Source organism: Cinclus cinclus, chromosome 5, assembly GCF_963662255.1.
Source record: "Cinclus cinclus chromosome 5, bCinCin1.1, whole genome shotgun sequence".
NCBI classification, from domain to species: Eukaryota; Metazoa; Chordata; class Aves; order Passeriformes; family Cinclidae; genus Cinclus; species Cinclus cinclus.
Window position 1 is genome coordinate 36,428,111 of NC_085050.1, and position 21,154 is coordinate 36,449,264.

Genomic DNA, 21,154 nt, shown 5'->3' on the forward strand with positions numbered 1-21,154 from the left:
TGACAATCTCACCTTTCTGGCAGAAAAACTGCAACACAGAAATTTCCTGACAAGTAAAAATACTATGTGATGAGATTTTGTACATGAAGTAAAAAAAACGACAAAAACTATTAGGATCATTAAACAAAAAGCCAAAATAATGAAAATATGTGTGATTTTTAGCGTATCTTTCACTGCAATGCTGCATACCTCATTTGCTACAATGCAAATGCAGTTTAGGATTGTTCTATAAAATAATGTTTTGAAATCACTTCATCTGGTAGGCTATTTCCATATTTAAAAACCATACTATAAAAAGAGCCATACAGTAAAAGTACAGTAAAAAATTTCTCTTAGGAAAGAAAAATTCTAGTTAAGTCTTGCACCACCCCACCAATGTTAAGAGTAGTCTCTGATGGACTTTTTTCTTTAGTTACTTGGCTGCATTAAAAGGACTACATTTGCTTTAGATGACTGCTACTGATAAAACAGAAGTCCAACAAAAATCTTGATATTATACCTGGTCACTGGCTCAAAATTCTAATTCACCAGTCAAAACCTTTTTCTTTCCCAATAACATCTTTATAACTGTTTCGGTTTCATGTGTGTTTGTGTGTAAACCCACCAAACACTTTATTAAACACTGTATTAAAAAAAGAGCCAGTTCTTCCCACCATTCCCCAAATATCAGATAGGACACTTTGGACAAATCTATTTGAAACTTTGCTTCCCTGTTATTCCAAGACTGTTCTTCTCATCATATGCTAAAAATCACCTGTAATGAACCTGTATTATCCTTATTATGTTTTAATAATAATATTTAATAATATTCAGTAATAATATTTAATATTATCCTTACTATGTTTATACATTGATGTCATAAGCCAAACACTTATGAGGCAGCCCTTTGAACAAGTTTGTTTTTAAAAATACAAACTCTTGATTTGCTAGCTCTAAATCTCCATACTACTTATGAACATGACCAAAAGGAGCACTGTGTTCTGGAGTAGTGAGAATCTGTTTCTGCATCAAGCAAGCATGCAGCATCTAAACAATTTAGTTTTAAAGAGGTTTGTTGTCCTCAGTTAGCCTGGGTTAGCATCTTCTCCTTATTACCACTATTCAAGATCAGAAATCACCATACTTCCTTTTAAAATAAATGTGTCCAGACTAGTAGTAAAACTCCCCATACTTGAAATTAAGTGAATGGAGTCAGGAAGAGCTGCTGTAATGAAAGCAAATTTGGTGCAACCTTGCACAGAAAAGGCAACCATTTACATTCTTTTTTAGAATGTGCTAACCCAGCACGTTCCTGGTGCAAAAATATAGGCTGTCCAAGAAGAGATGGGTGAATTTATAAGCTGAAAATCCGCATTCTGTGGCTGTCTAGCAGCATGATAAATTGCAGAGAAACTCTTAGGATCATAACTCTTCTCTGCAAATTATGGCAGGGAGCTGCTGAGCTCATCCTATCTGAGGAGCACAACCAAAACTAGAGCCCTCATCTCTGAGCATTTAGGCCTACAAATCAAATGACTTACTGCAAGGTAAGGATGTGATTTTAAGTCCTTTACAATTCTTCCAGAGTTGCTATTCCCATAATCTGGGTAGATGTCTGACATACTGGGTGGAGGAGAGAGTATGGTCACTTCCTCCTTGCCTGTCCCTTAGGTGAGGCTAGATACAATCTGAGTATGTCATATAAGCCCCACAAGTGGGAATGGCTTTGAATAGCTACCCAGTCTTGACAGAGTCTATCTGTAAGACAGGCTTTAAGCAGTTTGACTTTGATAAGATTTTACTCTGTGTGTGTACACTGCCACAGAACTTGCATGTAAAATAAGTTCAAGAGCCTACCAGATTAGGTCACATTTTGTGAATGTCTTATAGCATCATTTAAGCACTCATTTCATTTTCATCATCATGAGACAGTTAAGTTTCACAGTGAAAATAATCTTCAAATAATTTAGAGTCAACAGGAATTAGTTTTGAATCTTCTTGATTTCTGTCTCCTGTTACTATTTATGTAATCTTCTACAGAAAACTCCTTTAAATGCCAGTTTCTCAAATGGCATCAAAAATCACTATAGGAAGAACCAATTTTGGCACATCTTTGTAGCCGAACACTCTTGCTTGAATTCAATCTGAAAATCTCCTGTAAATGCATGTGGAAAGGAAAAAAATGAAAAATAGAATCATAGAATCACTTACATTTGAACTGACCTTAAAGATCATTGAGTCCAACTGTAAACCCAGGACTGCCAAGACCACCACTAAACCATGTCCCTAAGTGTCAGATCTACATATCTTTTAAATACCTCCAGGGATGGTGACTCAACCACTTCCCCGGACAGCCTGTTCCAATGCTTGACAACATGTTTCTATAGCTGAAAATGGTGTAGCTTAGCTTGGTTGACAAATTTATTGCAAGGCTACAGATGTCCAGATTGGTTACTCTTAATAGGAACAAAAAAAAAAAGGAAAAAAATTAAATAAAAACAATTAAATGAAGATCAATTAATTATTAATTAGTTACATGAATTGGCACACAAAATAAAGAAGTTATAGGGACTTCTAACTGGACATCTGAGGAGTTTCTCAGGACATATCCAAGAAGACCAATGACAATTTGTTCTCTCTTATGTCATTTTCAGTAAAAAATTTCTGTATGAGAATAAGTAAGGCCCAGTGGTATTTCAGTAGATGCATATCTCTATATGTCAGGTTGTAACAACTGTCACAAAGAAGCTGTGAGATGAATACAACAGTGACAGCAACCACACTGAGTCATCAGCTGTCATCAGTTGCTCATTTATGCATTCTTGATATAATATTAACCACTGTTACAATTTTACTCTCTGGTAAATTCTTTACCACTGGGCTTACATTTAGACAAGGTCTATTTAAGCTTATATGAACTCACACATTTAAGACTGTGATTTTGCATTGTATTTTTACTCAACAATAGTCTACAAAACAGTAAGTTACAATGTCACTGATACATGGATGTCATGTTTTAGCCTCAGCTGACAAGTAAGCACCACACTGGTGCTTACTCAGCCACTTACTCAGTCCACTTTAAAGGGCTCTGAGAGAGAATTTGAAGAATGAAAGTGAAAGAACTCAAGAGTTGAGATAAAGGCAATTTAACAGCAAAAGGAAAAACTGTGCACACAAGCAAAGCCGTTCACCTCTTCCCATGGGCAGGCAGGTGTTCAGCCATCTCCAGGAAAGCAGGGGTCCATCACACCTAATAGTGACTTGGAAGGACAAACACCATCACTCTAAACACCCTACCCCCCCTTCCTCCTTCTTCCTCAGCTTTATATACTGAACCTGATGCCACATGGTCTGGAATATCCCTATGGTCAGCTGGGATCAGCTGCCCTGGCTGTGTCTCTTCCCAGCTCCTCACCCTGCTTGCTGGGAGGAACAGAAAAGGCCTTGACCCAGTGCAAGCCCTGCTCAGCAGTAAGGAAAATATCTCTACATTGACAACAGTTTCCAGCACTAATCCAAAACACAGCCCCATACTAACTACTCTCAAGAAAATTAATTCTATCCCAGCCAAAGCCAGCACAGCAGACTTCAATAGAAGAGTTTAAATCTACTTGACTGGAAAAAGAGAGAGACAAATGAGGACTTCTGCACTTGAAAAAAGAAAAGTTTTCATGGGCCATTATGCTCAGTGATTAGGGTAGATACATCTCTGTAATCAAATGACTGCCCCCTTTTTAAGTGTGTAAGATCACCTGTCATTTTCAAGAGATGTGATATTACTTAGTGAGAAGAAAGCAGACACTAGCCATGAGAATGGAACAGCAAGGTGAGACAGGGACACGTCAAAGGACAGGTCCATAAATATTAGCTTTAAGCAAAGTTTAACTGCATTAGTCCTAATATGAGAGGGATAGTTCCTCATTCTGTCATGTGGCTGGTGCTCTGGCTTGAGATGACAGCACTAGTAAGAGAGCTCCTGAGCTATACTGCGAGCTAACACACCTCCATCCTCTAGGTGCATCTTATCCAATTAACATTTTAGTTGCAGCAGTTGGACAAATATAAAAATTTAATTCCTGTTCTTAGTTTCTCCAGATGTTCTGAAGATTTTTATCAGGTGTCACCAAAGGAGCGCAATGGTTTTACTGTTTCATTTCACCTGCATAACCTCTTTTTTCTGCTTTTGTGTCAATCTCACTGCATGAAACTGACCCTGATCTCAATCAATACTTTACTTTTGTCAATATTAAACCGTAACATTTGAAACCTGTAATGAAATTCTGCATTTAATCTGAACATTTTCCAGGAAGATGGATGTCATCAGCTGGTATATGTCACATGAGCCAGACATCAAAATCACTCTCAGTTATGCCAATCAAATACCAATCACCACAGCATGGCTGAGGCCTCATTGTATTTTAGTTGTGAAATGTAAGGGGGAATATTACTGTTTACTTGCCAAAAATAACACAACAATCTTGGCAACAACTGACACATTAATTTTCTTCTTCCTAGTAAAATTCTAGTGGGATTATTTTCACCTCACCTACATCATCTTACTAATTTAAATTTTTCTATTTTTGTTTTGTGAAGCACAGTATTGTTGCTACTCCAAAATGAGTGCTCTTTTTACCTGTAAAAGCAGCTGTATTTCACTTGGGTGGAAATAATATAATATACAGTTTGCTTTACACAAAATGGATTAAAAAAGTGCATTGGGATCTATCCAGTCAAGACAACTCTATGGAATACAGAACTCTCTGGAATATGGGTAGCATAATGTTACAATGAATCATCACAGAGAAGAGAACAGAATATGACTGGAGGAGCTCATCCAACAAGTATGGATTAATATGCCAGAAGCAGCAGGGTACAAAACTCCACTTTTCACAAGGGGAATAAACAATACCCTCAGTTCTGCAAATGTCCTTCCATCAGTGTCAGAACACAACAGTTACCATTTCTGTGTATTTCTACAGCAGAAAAACAATAAAACATTTCCTGGACACTAACTACAGCCTTGTGATGTTCAGGTTTCAATACTTTAACCTGCCCACATCAGTTAAGTCTCAATGGGGGGTTTCATACCTTTCCCCTTCCCCCCTAACTCCCTTTTAATTTACACAGTGCTAATGTTTGTCAATATTTCCCTTTCTTTGGTATCTTATTTTGGTTCTTTACACATAACTGTGTTATCAGAGATATTTATATAAAAAACCCCAAGAACCAGCAAAACCCAACCAAATAAAGAGATGTCTTCAGGCATAAAAGAAATGTGTGTCTGCATGGAAGACAGTATTCTAACTAGGTGACAAAGGTGGTGCACTATATAAATAATTCTTCTATGAATTAGCACAGCTGGCAGAGAGGCAAGAGCCTATTTATTTTCAGCCAGTAGTCTGCAAATACCTAGAACTGAAATTCCACAGACGTCATCTGAAGACAAACAGGATTTAATTCCCTCTATAAAAGTTTGCATCTCCAGCAGGTACACAAAAATAAAAATTTAAGATCAATGCATTGGAAAGTCTATATTTCTTGCTCATATGAGGCCAACCTGCAGTTTGGGAATGTTTCTGCCCTAGTGAGGATGCTGCCTGCCCCCAGCTCTGTGGCTGTGAGGGAGCTGTGGAACACAGAATGGCACTACAAGAACATCTCCACAAGTCTGCTGGCTGCTGCCATGCTTGTGTTACAGACCCATAGAGACCATAGCCCATCCCTGCAGCTGAGCCTGGAAGAGTTCAGGGGTTTAACTCCAAACAGATTTATTTAGCCTTGTAACTTGAGTTCCAGTGCTAGCCTATGGACTAAATCCTGACAAGTAGCTACCACCACTTCAATGTACTTTTTGTCCAAGGTATCTAGTTCTCCATCTTCTTTGTGATCTTTTTGGATAGCTAAGCTCTGTATCCCATTGTATTCATCAGCTTAAAAGCAAAACTTCTATTCAGATTGCAGAAAACATTAAAAAAACCCACAAAATATTACTTTGCCTTTTTTGTTTTCAAGGATTAGAAGATCAAAGAATCACAGACTGGGTAATGCTGGCAGTGGGCCATCTGAGCCTCCCTGCTCCACCAGGGTCATCCCAAAGCACATGGCATGGGATTGTGTCCAATGGCTCATGAACATCTCCAGTGAGGGAGACCCCACAACTACCTGGACAATCTGTTCTGGTGCTCAGACATTCACACAGTAAAAAGTTCTTCGTCAAGTTCAGGTGGAACTTCCTGTGCATCAGTTTCTGCCCATTGTCTCCTGTCCTATTGCTTGGTACCACTGAGTAGAGCCTGGATCCATCCTTTTGGCACCCTCCCTTCAGATACTGACAGACACTGATGAGGTCCCCTCTCAAGGCTGAACAGGCCCAGCTCCCTCAGCTTTTCCTTGTGAGAGAGATGCTCTTGTTCCTTAATAATCTTTATTGATCTCTTCAGAAGCTCCATGTCTCTCCTGTCCTGAGGAGCCCAGAACTGCACACAGCACTCCATGTGAGGCCTCACTGGTGCTGAGCAGAAGAGCAGGATCACCTCCCTCGACCTGCTGGAATGCTCTTCCTAATGCACCCCAGGTCACCATTGGCCTCTTGGCCACAAGGTCACACTGCTGGCTCATGGACAGCTCGGTGTCCACCAGGATCCCCAGGTCCTTCTCCACAAGCTGCTTCCCAGCAGCTCAGCCCCAGCCTGTCTGGTGCCCGGGGTTATTCCCTCCCCAGATGCAGGACCCTGCAGTTGCCTTTGCTGACTTTCACCTGGTTCCTCCCTGCCCAGCTCTCCAACCTGCCCAGGTCCCTCTGAAGGGCTGCACAGCAGTTTGGGTTATTGGCCACTCCTCCCAGCTCTGTGTCATCACTCAACTTGCTGAGGGGGCATCTGCCCCTTCATTCAAGTAATTTTGAATGAATTAGTAAATTAAATACTACTGGGCCCAGTGACAGTAACAGACCTTGTGCCACTGATTACCACCCTCTGGGATCTGCCATTCTTCCTCATACAGCCAGCCCTCTATCCACCTCATTGTCCACCCATCTAACTCTTCTTAATTCTGCCTATGAGGATACTGTGTAAGACAGTGTCAAAAGCCTTGTCAAAGTCAAGGATAAAAATTTAAATATTTTCTTTGGTAAGTACTCTGCTTGAGATCATAATTAATTATAATGATGAATTTATAAATCTCTTACTGAAAAATATTACAATGGAAACTTAACAGCTGTATTGTGTAAAAATCATAGTTACCATATATCATAGCAATGCTGTTCTAAGAAGGTGATTCTTGCTTGATTCCTAAATAATGTGCCTGTTCTAAGCTAACATTGCACCTGCTTACTGTGGTGGCTGAATCATAACTGACTTTGCTACAGTCTTCTGTGCTACAGAGGTGATTGCAAAAGTGCCAGCAGTATTCCCTGAACAGCATGCCACACCTACCCATTTGCACTCCAGTCACGAGAAAATGTAGCCATTGCCTAACTGATTGTCCTGATTCTTTAATCTGCCTGGAAAAAGAATGTAAAATGTTCATTTTAAGAAACTCCCAAATATCGTTTGCAGTTGGAAAAATATAGACCAAAACTGTCATTCTATTAAAGGAAGCTATGAAAAAATTGCACGAAAAAATGTGGCCAGAGCACCAGATAATATGGTTACAATAATTTTCTTTGAAGATCTCTTTTGAAGCCACACAAAAAAGCTGAGACAATGGTTCAGGTAGGGATCTGAGCCCACCTTTACCAGTTGAATTCCTGATCCCAAACTTGTGCAAGTTCCAATTCAGTGACACTGTGTAATGAGAGAAATGTCATTGTGCTTGTGCCTGATATGTCAGACCATCACTGTGCTGTGGGATCCCATGTCCTGGCAGGCAGGGAGGAATTCAGCTTAAGGTTAGGATTTACCAGCCTGCTGGGTTAGCATTCAATTTGAGTTTCAGTGGGACTACCTTTCCCTTCAAAATGGCCTAATGTACTAACATTCTGTGGTTAATGCTAAAATGCTGTGCAAAATACCTGGAAGAAAAAGGAATTCTGTAGATATATTTTGAAACGTAGTTCATCTCTGCATATCCTATGGAACAGTGGGATTTTGTTGATATATTTATTACAGCTTTTCTGGAACCATAATTAGGAAAAAAAAACCACCCAAAAACCAAATGGAAAACTAAAGACAATAAATAATAAATTGAGATACACCTAGAATAAAATGCTAAGAATATTCTGTAGTCTAATTTCTTAGGTAACTGGCTACAAATAAATGGCTTATATAGAATTTTTAAAAGGGAAGCAACAATCAGAAATACAAAAAGCAACTTAAATAATCCAGTAAAACAATTCAGCAGTTTTTAGGATCTGGGGATTTGCTTTCTAAACATGCCTTACCTAAAACAAACAGAGCAAAATTAGTTATTATTTACTGCAGTTTTGTATAGAGATTGACAGGTTTGGAATGAATGAATAATTATATGGTGCTTCCAGGTTATAAAGTAGAATCAGTGTTGACATTGCATGCCTATTAATATTTCTTTACATGCAATTGCCTGTAAATTTAACACTGACTGCTTTTGGCAAGCAGCAATACCTTAAGACAACTTTAGACAAAAACATTCAATCTTTTTATCTACATTTGATTGTCAGAATCTGTTTATAAATTTACTATGCATGTTTATGGCTTCCTCTTACTTTGCTCTGCACCACCAAACAATATTACTAATTGTTTTATATGTGTATGCTTTTCAATTTATGTGGGATGTGGCAGCAACCAATATGCATAAGCTTTCCAGATCTTGAGTGACAGATAAGATAGAAAATTTATGTCATGATCCATACTATTGTGTGTGGTACAACAATGGTTATATAGTGATGGGGAGGTGCAACAAAGGTTTTGACAGGTCTCTGATTTATTAAAGCATACCTGGTCCTCATGCCAGGTTACAGCTCTCAAAAGAGATAGAGCTTGATCAAGTGTTACATAGCTGGCTGAAACTGTGTGTAGAGACTCACTGCTAAAATATAAAGACAGGTGAAATCTCAAGGGAAGTAAAATGCACACTTTAAAGATTATGTTTTAAAGGTAAGCATTAGTTGAAAGAGCTTGAAAGGAAACCCAGGCCATGATTTGGGCTATGCCTGAATTTGTCTGGAAGCTCTGTTCTCTTCCTAATTCCAGTCCCCATTTACCTTGTGCTGGGAATAGGATGGGAAAATTTGTCGTCCTTTTATGCAGTATCTGTACAAGGGGAAACTTCCCCTTGATTAACAAAGGCCTCTTGCAATCATTTACAGAGCTGTAATTGAGCTTTCTAGGGCTCATTCCTTTGTGAGCTGCATCTCCAGCATGCTTCTTTAAAAGCAGAAGGTAGCAAAGGGTTTAGTAAAAACTTTTGTGGAAACTACTTAGTAGTGGAAAGTACTGCTTTTGGCAGTGGGAATAATATTCCCAGATATTCTTGAGTGTGTTATTCATTATATATTTGAACTAGAAGGAAGTTTTAAATAAAAAACTTCTAAGGCATAGATTATAATCTTTGGACAATATAACATTTGGAAGATAAAGCAAAGACAGTTGAAATATCCAGGCCAATCCTGTGAATAGCTGTCTAATATTATTTTGGCTAACAGCTTCATTTGGGGCTGACACATTGAAGATTAATCTGTCCTTTATTTTCTTTTTCTGATGAGGATGAGCAAAAGAGAATATTTTTAGATTTAAAATTACACACAATATGATAGGTCAAGGACAAAATTCTCTTCCTTGGCTAGTTATGGAAATAGCCCGAACAGATGCTCTTGTGTTCTTGTTAGCCTTGATGCAATGCATATAATACTGTACTGGAAAGAAGCTGTGAATGTGAGAATTCAAAGTTTCTTTCAGTGGTAACTGGATGTCACAAATTTACCTAGGCATCATGTTTTGGACTGTCACAACATAGAAAAAGCTATCCATTTTTTCAATGAAAGGATAAGAACCACCACTAGATATTTTCCCACAAGTTACAGAGTAATCACTCTGTGAATGGGCAGAGATATCAGTTTTATAACTGGAAATATTTTTCAGAAATATTTATTGAGTGATTCACTGAAATCAAGCTAAAAAGAAATAGCACAGGAAAGCTGCATTAGGCTGTGGCTACCTGATGGTTGTAGGTATTCCCAGTGCCATCATGAAGGCCAATTCAGTGCTTAGTGGAGCAAGATGCCAGTAGTACAAATAGAAATTACTGTGTTTTGCTTCAACAGGTAGTGCATGAGACAGCATGTTGTCTAATGAGATACTATGTGTTGTAACAGAAGAAAACAGAGACTGAGGTTTGAAATTCTTATTTCTAGTTGTGTGTGATGTTTTTGCAGGGAATATCATCAATGAAGCAGTTTCATTCAGGCAAAAATCTGGATCAGGCAACTCTGACAAGAGACAGAGCTACATTTGGAGAAGATATTAATCTCACAATTTAGTCAATAGAGTTTTTGCTCCCACCACTAATCCCATTATTGAATTGTGCGTCACAATGTCTGTACTGATGCCCTGTTAAGGCAAATTCTTTTTTCTCTCTAGCCAGCTGTCAGGCAGGCAGCCTCGTTTTTCTGCTGCAGTTAATACAGCAAGCCTGGTCCTGTGGTGCTGAAACCAAGGATATCTCTCCCTTAAAGCAAGAAATTCATACTTCTATTCATACCACATTTTTATTATTAAGAAAAAACTATGATTCATAAAGCATTACCCTGTGGCAATATGCAGACTTTAATATTAATGCCATTTTATAATAAATAAAATCCTCTAAACCAGAAAAGATTAAACTCAAGCATGAATAAATACTAGTATCTTCCTGGAAGCTACATCTGTGCCCTTCATCTCCCATCTTTTGACATCTTGTGAACATCTCCAGAAAGTTACAGAACATTTTCACTTGAGCAAAAAGCCCCTCATGGATATGAATGTGTTCTGTAGTCTTTGAGAAATGTCTAGAGGTCTTGTAATTTCTCACTCTCACAGCTCCAAGCTGGCTGTATTCCACAACGAGATTTTACACAATAATCAGACAGTCGCTCAAATAATTGTTACTCAGTCCTTTTGCCTCAGAAAACATCCCTTCCATGAGATTCTGCCTGTTCTGCTGACTGATAAGAAAATGTGCATTTATATTGGTCCTGCTTACAAAAACTATGACTGACACCACTGTGCAATTTGAGAACTGCAAGTCTTAGGTTATTCCTAGGTTCTTTTGAATCAGCATGAAACATGCTTCTGTGCTGAGATGTCCAACCCTGTAATTTTAAGCTTCCATTTTATTCTTGGCAATCTTATCTCTGAAAGGCAGAATAACTGCAGTAATTGCACATCTCATTTCAGAAAAAGAAAGAAACATTCATTTTCCATTTTAATAGCTTACTGGAAACTGGTTCACGAGGAATGAAGAGACTGATAATGAATGAAAATGAAAAACAGCAAGACCCAATCACTCACCCGTGCCAAGCTGGTTCCAGAAGGGACTTTATATGGAACATACTTTCTGTAGATATGTCCTACTCGAGAGCATGGAACATCATACATGCCACCTCCACACATCCACACCTGGAAAACAGACAGAAAGCAAGTGAAAGAATGATTTCTGGAAACAAATGAGGCAAAAAAAACCCAAAAAACCCCATTTTAATGTATGTGCATGTGACAATAATGCATCATTCTGTGCTGACTCCTCCCACAGTCATGGTGGCCTTCTTGGCATGCTGGTACCTGGGACATGGTAACGTGGCAGACTTTCCCACCCAGAATCTCACTGTGCAAAAGCAGAGTATGTTCAAAAGAAAATCATAAAAGAAATAGAAATAATAGAAATAATAGAAGTGGAAATAGAAATAGAAATAGAAAGAAATAGAAATAGAAATAGAAATAGAAATAGAAATAGAAATAGAAATAGAAATAGAAATAGAAATAGAAATAAATAGAAAAGAATAGTTTGGGTTGGAAGGGAGTTTAAGTTTGGCCACTTTCATTGTGCTTGCCTGTTTGTGTGTTATAGTGGGTGTATCTGCCTGGTCCTGGAATTCAGCCCCTGACTGACTGTGCTATTCATACTGTGAATGGAGAAAATAAGGGTTAGAGTGAAGGCTTGGATTACAAAGTGAATTAGGTAGCTGCTTGTTATGGATCATTTGTGTATCAACGCTTAAAGTACCTCAGCAGTTAGTCATGTCATCCAACTGAGACCTGATAATGAAATGTTTGAGAATCTAACCTAGTTACAGAGCAAACCTAAATACACTAATGTAAATGTCTAAGGAATGCTTGAAACCAGTGAAACTGGTGCTTTGTTCTTAAATTCCATGGATGCCGATGTGCAGTCAGGTAGAGTTGAGAGCTACTCGGGAAGATGTTGCTTACTACCTCCCATCACAGAATTGACTAAGGCTCTGGGTAGGTGCCTCTGGACATGTCATCTACTCTCCTAGTGAGCATAGTCCTCCTCAGGGAGGAAGTTTACTGGTAGATTAGGAATGGAGGCCCAAACAAATGATCTGCCTCCATGCCAAAATAGCTTATCACCACCCAGACCAATCTTGCACTTAGTCCTGCTATGAAGACATGAGGATCATTTTCTTTAAGAAAAAACATTTTGTAAAATCTGCCTCTTAAATAAACCTTGAAATACTCTCCTGTTTCATCTCACTGGAAAATGTGCATAAACATAGTAAAATATAAAGGCAAGAATGCCAAAATAATGTTATTCCCTTTTCTAACAGTATTTCCTCTGTATGCTACATCATCTGTACTGGTTTTAAGTGGGAATTTCCTTTCTGTGGCTGTCTTCAAACAATCCAGAGCACCAATGAAAGCACAGATCTATGTTTACTATTTGCTCTTGTTTTTTAAATGGAGGTGCCTAGACAAACTATTACTGTGATTAATCAAGGCTTCTTAGCCTTTGAAGAATGGACAGCATAGCACAGTGACTCAAAGGTCAGACCCAGCAAAAATTTAAAAGACAAGAAAGCAGAAATTATATACATATATATATATAGGCCAGTATTACTTTAACTGAGGCAACGAGAGCTGCAGTAGACATATATTGCATTTCCACTAAAGCAGCAGGATAACAGTTAAAAAAAAACAAAAAAAACCAAAATCCCAGTCAGATATGCTGAGGCAATAACAAGAGGGAGGAAATAACACTGTGTTAGGTTTATATAAAACCTGCAAATGCTGTGCTGCACCTGAGGTATGCTGTGCAGGGTAATTGAAATGAATCTTGGGCTGCCTCGAAGGACATTTAGCAGCTGTTCCTGTTTATCTTTCAGCTTCAGAATGGTATAAAAAACATTTTTTTATATTTTCCTGAGAGGATCAATTCTGGCAACTTTGTCTTTAAAATGTGCATTTTTATGTCACATGCACTAAATACAAGAAACTGGAGAATGACTTCTATATTAAGTATTACAGACCTCCAGTACACCATGAAAGAAATTTAGGTGGTGGGGGACATTTGGCAAAATTATATCAGAAGCAATGAAACTCTCAGGATCGTTAATGTCTCTTTCATACAAAAGCAATGAATCTGGTCTGCAGCTGAGGTATAAAAAACAAAGATGAAACCAAAATAATGCAATTCCAGCTTGGAAAGATCAAAAGCCTAGTTTATGTGTCAACTAGAGACTATCTCACAGTTTATATGGCTCCTTCCAACAGAATGTTGCAAAAAACTTTATAGGAATGGTTGAAAGCAAAAAACAGGCATTAACACAAGCTTTAAAAGAAATTAAGCTGTGGTTATGTGGCTTTGTTTCTGACTGGAGTTTAGATGCCACAGATACATTATTTGGCTCTCTTCTACAGTTTCCCTGCTCCCGTGGGATTTTGGGTGAATCACTGTCTTTTCACATTATTTCTTTGTCTTTTAAAATGTATTCTACCTTCTCTTGTGGTTCCCCCACCTTATCTCTTTGTTTTATGAGTGATCCAGCCTGAAAACTACCTGGAAAATGTAAATACTGTGCATGCAACACTGATACTCCAACTCATATATGCTACACTGTAGCCATAATTACTGTAGTAAGGGACTCATGATTTTTGAGCACTGGAAGATGTGTTGCTGGGGAAAAGGAACATAAACGTACAGCAAATTATACCAAGGATTTAGAGGGTACTGAATGGACTTCGGATTAGGATTCTAAACTAATTGAGAAATATACTGCTGCTGCCAGCCAGTAACAAGACAGACAACAGTGAGAGACCAATGTCTCTCCCTCAAATGAAGGGAAAATGCAAACAGTAACCTGGTGGAAAAGGAATAAGAAATTAGTATTTCATGCAAAGACAAAAACTTGGTGCTCTTCATATTGTGCAAGAGGGATGGATTACAAACAGGAGAAATGTATTACAACAGGGGGGCTAAAAAAGTTGTAGAAAATAAGAATATAAAAATTTTATGGGATTTTTCACTCTTCTTGAAATATAAACCAAAGGAACAGATTTGGCAGTTGTAGAAACAGAGAAAGAACAATATTTTCCTGTGAACTTTTACATGCAGTGAGAATGTTCTCCTAAATGAAACAAAAGAAAAAAGAAAAAAGAAAAATAGGATCACTGACTACAAATCTACAGTCAATAGGTTCACAAACTGCAAAACCATTTACTGGAGGTGCAGTGGGATTTCCTGTCAGGAAATATTAAAACTGTACCATGTAAACTGGGAACTGATGACTGGGGGCATTTCAACAATGCTCACCAGCACCTACCTCTAAAATTCTAAGAAAACTGGAAATATTCAACATTTGTCAGTCCTTCATATAGATTACAACTACAACGACAAGTGGTAATGCTCCTCCACTTCCTATCTCCTGCCAAGATTGACAGCTGTGGAGGGAATTAATGATTATGATGATAATCATGATAAAGAAAGGGATTAATGAACTTGGAGGTGTATTTTGGAAAACAGGGATGAAGAGAATTTGGAAGATATATTGGCATGGATAAGGATAAAACAACTGTAGATACAGATGACTACCTTCAAAAAGCTAGGGAAGCACCATTAGTATTTTTGTTAAGGTATGATTTGGAATGCCTAAGGAATATCTAGTGCAAAGGATTGCATTGGGTTTTCACAGCTAGGTTTTGGTAGCAGGGGTGACTTCTGTGAGAAGTTGCCAGAAGTTTCCCTTGGGTTCAACAGGGCCAATGGCAGCTGGCTCCAGGACGGACACAACTCTGTCCAAGGCCATCAGCAATGGTGGCAGTGCCTCTGGGATAAGAGATTTAAGAAGAGGCAAAGGTTACTGTGCAACTTTAGCCAGAGACAGGAATGACAGTGTGTGAGAGTCAGCTCTGCAGACATCAAGGTCAGGGAAGAAGGAGGGGGAGGAGGTGTCCCAGGTGCTAGAGCAGAGATTTCCTTGCAACCTGTGGTGAAAACCATGGTGAGGCAGCCGTGTCCCTGCAGCCCCTGAAAGGTTCATGGTGGAGCAGAGATCACAGAGGTCCACCTGCTGCTCCTGGAGGACCTCATGCTAGAGCAGGTGAAGCGTGTGAGACCTCTCCCTGAGGAGAAAGGAGCAGCAGAGACAACATATAATGAACTGACCATAGCCCCCATTTCCCTGAGAGTGAGGAGGAGGAGAAAATAGGGAGTGAAGTTGAGTTTGAGAAAAAGGAAGGGGTGGGGGGAAGGTGTTTTAAAATTTTGGTTTATTTCTCATTGCCCTACTCTGATTTGATTGGTAATAAAATATTTTTTTCCTCTGGTCAGTTCAGCTTTGCCCATGGTGACTGATGAGTGATATCTCCCTCTCCTTTCTCTTGATTCATGAGCCTTTTGTTATATTTCCCTTCCCTCACTCACATGAGGAGGGGAGTGTTAGAGCAGCTTTGCTGGGCACCAGGAATACAGACAAGGTCAACCACAAGGGTCTTCAGGAAACACAGGACATTATATCTTTTGCTCTGTGTTATGGTGATTACATAAACTACATAAACTGTGCCTGTCTAACAGATTTAAATTTAGGATTTTCCAAATAGTAGCTTTCCATGTTATTGTGAAGAGATGCTATTAATCAGGTGAATTCCAGTGCTTTGCCAGCTTTCACAGGTCTAGCACACACAGAAGCGTACTGCCAACAATATGTCATACACCTTTTTAATTAAAGAAAAACTCATCCTGATGTTGCCAAAAAATAAAATCCTGAATTCTTTCTTACATAAAAATTAACCTAAGAAACTATTTAATGAACATGTCATACTTTGAGACAGTTTGTGGCTGCATCACCATCCAGAGTAATTGTTTTCCAAGCAAATTAATGTAAGATGTGGCATCAACGCAGAGCTCCCATCTGACAACACTTCTACAGGCCTTAGATAAGGATGCTCCAAGAAAGAGTGAATTGTCATCTCCAGATTCACTCAAGTGAAGCCAAGGAAGCTGAACCAGTCTGGTTGTCTGGCTTTTTCACTGACTTTTACTGACTTTGGAACAGTTTGCAAGTCCACTGTCTTACCAAGTTTTGTGAACAGATCTGGTAAATTGAACTGTCTGGCTAACTTGTCCTCATTTAAATAAGTTTTAAGATGACTGAATCTATAGCTATAGTAGAATAAAGTAGACTAGTTTCTAAAGCAGAAACCTTTCCCAAGCAGATAGTGGTGCTTCTGACATAAACCCCAGTTTCTTTCTTCCACCTCTGTGATTTTTTTCTAATTTTTTGTTATTCCAAACCAAACAGCAAGCTTTGAAAAAAATTACACTTCCTAAATTCTTTCAGTAGGAATTTGGCAGTCATTTCTAAAGACTACTTTTTTCTTCTTTTAACACTACTAAGAAAGGACAGGATCCTAAGGTCATTATATACTAATGAGATAGATCCAGAGATATGACTGAAATAAGACCCAATGTGACACAGCTACCTCCAAAAAACCCCCTCACTTGAACAAAACACACTGGGACAATCTGGTGTCTCAATGTCCAGTTGTGTTACCATGGTTTCTATACAAAATCTGGAGAGAACAACAAGTATATGCTTTGCAAAGATGAATAAAAGGAATATTTGAAATAGGATAATAAAATCATGGGTGATTTGTCAGAGACCATTGTGACAGCTACAAGTAACTATTTATATTTGACTCTGAAACAATCTAAATGGACAGAAGGTAAATCAGTATATTCTAAACATATGGTCTAGTTATTGAGTTTCCCCTGCCTTCCTGTTTTATTTTGCTGAGGTATAAAAATGGTTTGGAGAAACATAAGAATAAGCCAGTTAATGCAAAACATTCTGCAGTTCTTGGAACTCATGTAAAGACAGCCTGGAAAACCAGGGCTGTGTAACACTGTACATTTCATTCAATAGAATGGCCTCAGCACTGTTTTAATTGCAGCTGAAACTCAGATTTGGCAAGATATCTGTTATTAGTCATGGCTGACATGCTAGATTTATTTAAAGAGCTTTACACTGACAGTTTGGAAGTAGGCTGGAAAGATCCTGGAGCCAAATTTGAGTTGTAATTTCAGTTCCAAGCTTTATACAAATACCTTTGACTCAAATCATCTAAGTCATGAAACTCTATCAAGTCCTTGAAAAACTTTGCAAGTAGAGACCATGAGGTAAAGTTTTTATGTCCTTAGGTATGCCAGAAGGTAAACTCAGTTTTCAAAATTGGACATATTAGTCCTCAGCAAACTAATACAAATGCCTATTTTACATGTACAAAGTAACAAGACATTCAGCTCTACATGTAAATGCCAAGTAACTGATTTCCATACACGTCCACATACAGGATGTGAGAGTATACTTTAACATGGCTGGTTGTACATAACCTGAGCACTTGAAAACTCCCTATATGTCATTACAATAACTTAAATGCAATTTTAAAAAAATCTGCTTTGGAACAGCTGGCCAGCAGACAATAGCTCATGGCAGCTGAGCTGCTCTAGCGATCCACTGCTGTTGAAAGAAGTCTTTCTTCCTATGACTTTCTCTATTTCCACCCATTATCTTGAGTTGACTCCAGGGGACCCTATCCCCAGAGATGATTAAACTTGTTGATTGGGACAGAAAAAAATAATTCCATTTTCTTTTTTCTTTTGGATTAGTTCTCTGTTGGCTTGTTGAACTGAGCTTAACACCTGAGCACAAACACAGCATCTGAGCAAAGGTAAGTAGAGAAGACTTGATAAAAGGAAAAAGGTGGAACTTCATTCTTTGACAGTTGTAAGCTACTACATTTTCAGAGGAGCTGCACTCAGTGTGATTTTTGTATAGCTTCTGGAACAATTTTTTATGGCACTGTGGAAATTCCTAATAAAAAGAAGTATTGTATAAAATTTATTTTAGTTTAAAAAGACTAGTTAAAGAAGCCCAGATGAATGAAACCATTGTGATAACACCAGCAACGAAGCATTCTATAAAGTGGCTTGATGACTTACCTTAAAGGAGATTTCATACTGCTCTCCTCCCCATATTTCTAATCCTGGATCATAGCCTCCCAGCTCCCAAAACCATTTTCGGTTAACGGCAAATAGACCTCCAGCCATTACAGGAGACCTGAAGGATGAATAAAGCAACACAAACAATGATGAAGATGTTTGGACTGTGTGTGTTTGCCTCTGGGCTGTTTGTATGGATGTTGTTTGGATTGCAAAGCTATGAAAGGTATAGATGAACAGCAGTGTAACCAAACAATATTCACCTTTATTCATCCAAAAAGGGGCTCTAGATGAGAAACAGGCAATGTGGCAGATATAGTGAATGATAGACAGTCATGCACAAAGTCCTTTAAAACAAACAAACAAACAAACAAAACCAAGCCCAAAAAACCAATAGCCCCCCAAAAAGTTCTGTTTGTTGCTAAGTAGCAGTGAAAGAAAGGGACTCTGAAAACCTGTCAAAATAGTTAATGATTTTCAGTACTCCATGTGAAGTAATGTGCATTTGAAAGTGAGCAAAAGTTTTCAATTCATTTCAGTCTCATAGGTGCTGGCTAGAGAAAGGCAGAAAGGTGAAAGAAGATGGCTGAAGAGAAGCTGTTGGGAGTTAAACATCTGCTTGCCTAAGCATTTAAAACTCCTCAAATGTGTCTCACAGTGGAAATGTGATTTATAGGCAAATAATTTGCTATGCTTCCCATGTTTCCATTTATTTTATTAATAAGTATGTGGAATTTTCTTCAATTAGCTAAGTCTTTTCCACAGACAACAGAGAAAATAAATGAGATATTTATAAAGTTATTGTTAAAAATAATGACAAAAACATATTTTAAATTTATAAGCAGGATATTTGTACTGGAAAATGAGCATTTTCTCTTTTCATTTTCCCTCAGTACCAAGAAGACCACATTTCTAATGCAGTAAATACATTGACAGCTCTCAGGATTCAAATGTTGCTCTTCAACTGATTCCTTAAAGTTGTGGTGGAAGCGGAATGCAAAGGCATCTGTGCTGAGTAGAAGGGAAACAACACACTCAAGAAAGCGTCCTTGATTGCCCCTTGGTGGAATGTGCAGATCCCCAGCTGGACCACGGTGTGGTAGTACAGGATCTGGGACAGGTGAGACATGGACAGGAGACATGGACAGGTGAGACATGGACAGGTGAGACAGGAGGATTGGATGTCCAGGAGAGCATTGTGAGCGTCCTTGATGGGCCCTTGGCAGAACGTGCAGATCCCTTGCTGGACCATGGTGTGGTAGTACAGGATCTGGGACAGGTGAGACATGGACAGGAGACATGGACAGGTGAGACATGGACAGGCGAGACAGGAGGATTGGATGTCCAGGAGAGCATTGTGAGCGTCCTTGATGGGCCCTTGGCAGAACGTGCAGATCCCTTGCTGGACCATGGTGTGGTAGTACAGGATCTGGGACAGGTGAGACATGGACAGGTGAGACATGGACCCAACTATGCAATTCCATCAACGCAGGTCAACACTAGCCTTTTGAGTTTTACAGCAAGAGGCCAGAAGGAACACATTCATGCTGATGGCTGGTCAGAGGGAGAAGAAAAGACAAAGCCATGGGAGACCTGGATGGCTTCCAGGAAATATTTCCTTAGCAGAGAGCTGACATGAAACTGGGTCCTATGCCCCATGTCTTGTAACACATTTTGTTTTGAACTACTGCTGGTAGTTTGTCTGGGACTATGGAAGCAGATGATATCATCGTGGAAGTTATAACTGGAAAATAAAAACTTCCCCCTTTGCCACTGGTTTAGGATCTGGCAGTGAACTTGGGACTGGTAAACATTTCTGGAATCCATGCATAAGTGAGAAGTTTATTGAAGAGGATGTCACGTTAATGGAACATTCTGCTGTATTTTCTCTGCCTTAACACATTTTTATACTGCTTTTATCCAAGGCAGTAGAGATGATAAAATAGCAAGCAAACAGTTGAGTGGTCTCTGCCACCATCAGGCAGCCAGTGAATCCCCATGTATGAATGTTAGAAAATTATCCCCTCATTTGCATCCATGGTAATGAGAAACATTATGGATAATTTTCCTTTCACTTCTATATGGTAGCTTAAAAAAAAATAAACTACCCATTTTCATGACTCTTATAGACTGATTTAATTTTCCTTTAGAGATTACATTTTTAAAAAGGACACAGAAGCTTTGAGAAACAAAGCTTTGTGAAAAAAAATTCCAAACTGGCAATGCTGTGCACTGTAACATACACTGAATGCTAGTACTTTTTTACTGTTATTGACATTTCATATTTCAATATTGACTGTATTTCCACATATGAATAAATTCAACGAAGATTTTATTAGAAACCTTCCCCTGAGGATTCTGAATACTACAATACATTTTCAATTCCTTACAAAATAAATCTAAGTACAACATGTCCTTTTTGACTTCAGGTTTTAAATAATCAAAACATAATGTCATTTTATAAAGAAGGAATTACATATAAAATGCTTATAACTAAACTTCTACTGACAGAAGAAATGTAGTCCCAGAAATCACTGGGAAAATGCAGGATTTCTCTGATTCTCATAGATACAGTATCTTTCATAAGCATTTCGCTCAGTACAGTGAATAGCCTACAAAAAAGGCGATTGCCACAGTTAAATTAGGTGGAAGATAAAAAACCCCAGATACTTAAAATTTAAAAAAAATGGCAAATACTTACAAATTATATTTGAATCAATAGATTTTCCAGTGATAAATACTGAGTAACAAAACCCCTTGTTCTTTA

General features: G+C 38.5%; 1 protein-coding gene across 1 annotated transcript in view; it reads right to left on the reverse strand.

Moving 5' to 3' along the window:
- Positions 1–21,154, reverse strand: part of GALNTL6 (polypeptide N-acetylgalactosaminyltransferase like 6) — a 435,822-nt gene that overhangs the window by 21,898 nt on the left and 392,770 nt on the right. Inside the window, exons 7-8 of the mRNA XM_062492844.1 lie at positions 18,388–18,505; positions 11,442–11,549 (exon numbers count right to left, since the gene is read on the reverse strand). Coding sequence (XP_062348828.1) covers positions 11,442–11,549; positions 18,388–18,505 — 226 coding nt within the window. The remainder of the gene's footprint in view (positions 1–11,441; positions 11,550–18,387; positions 18,506–21,154) is intronic.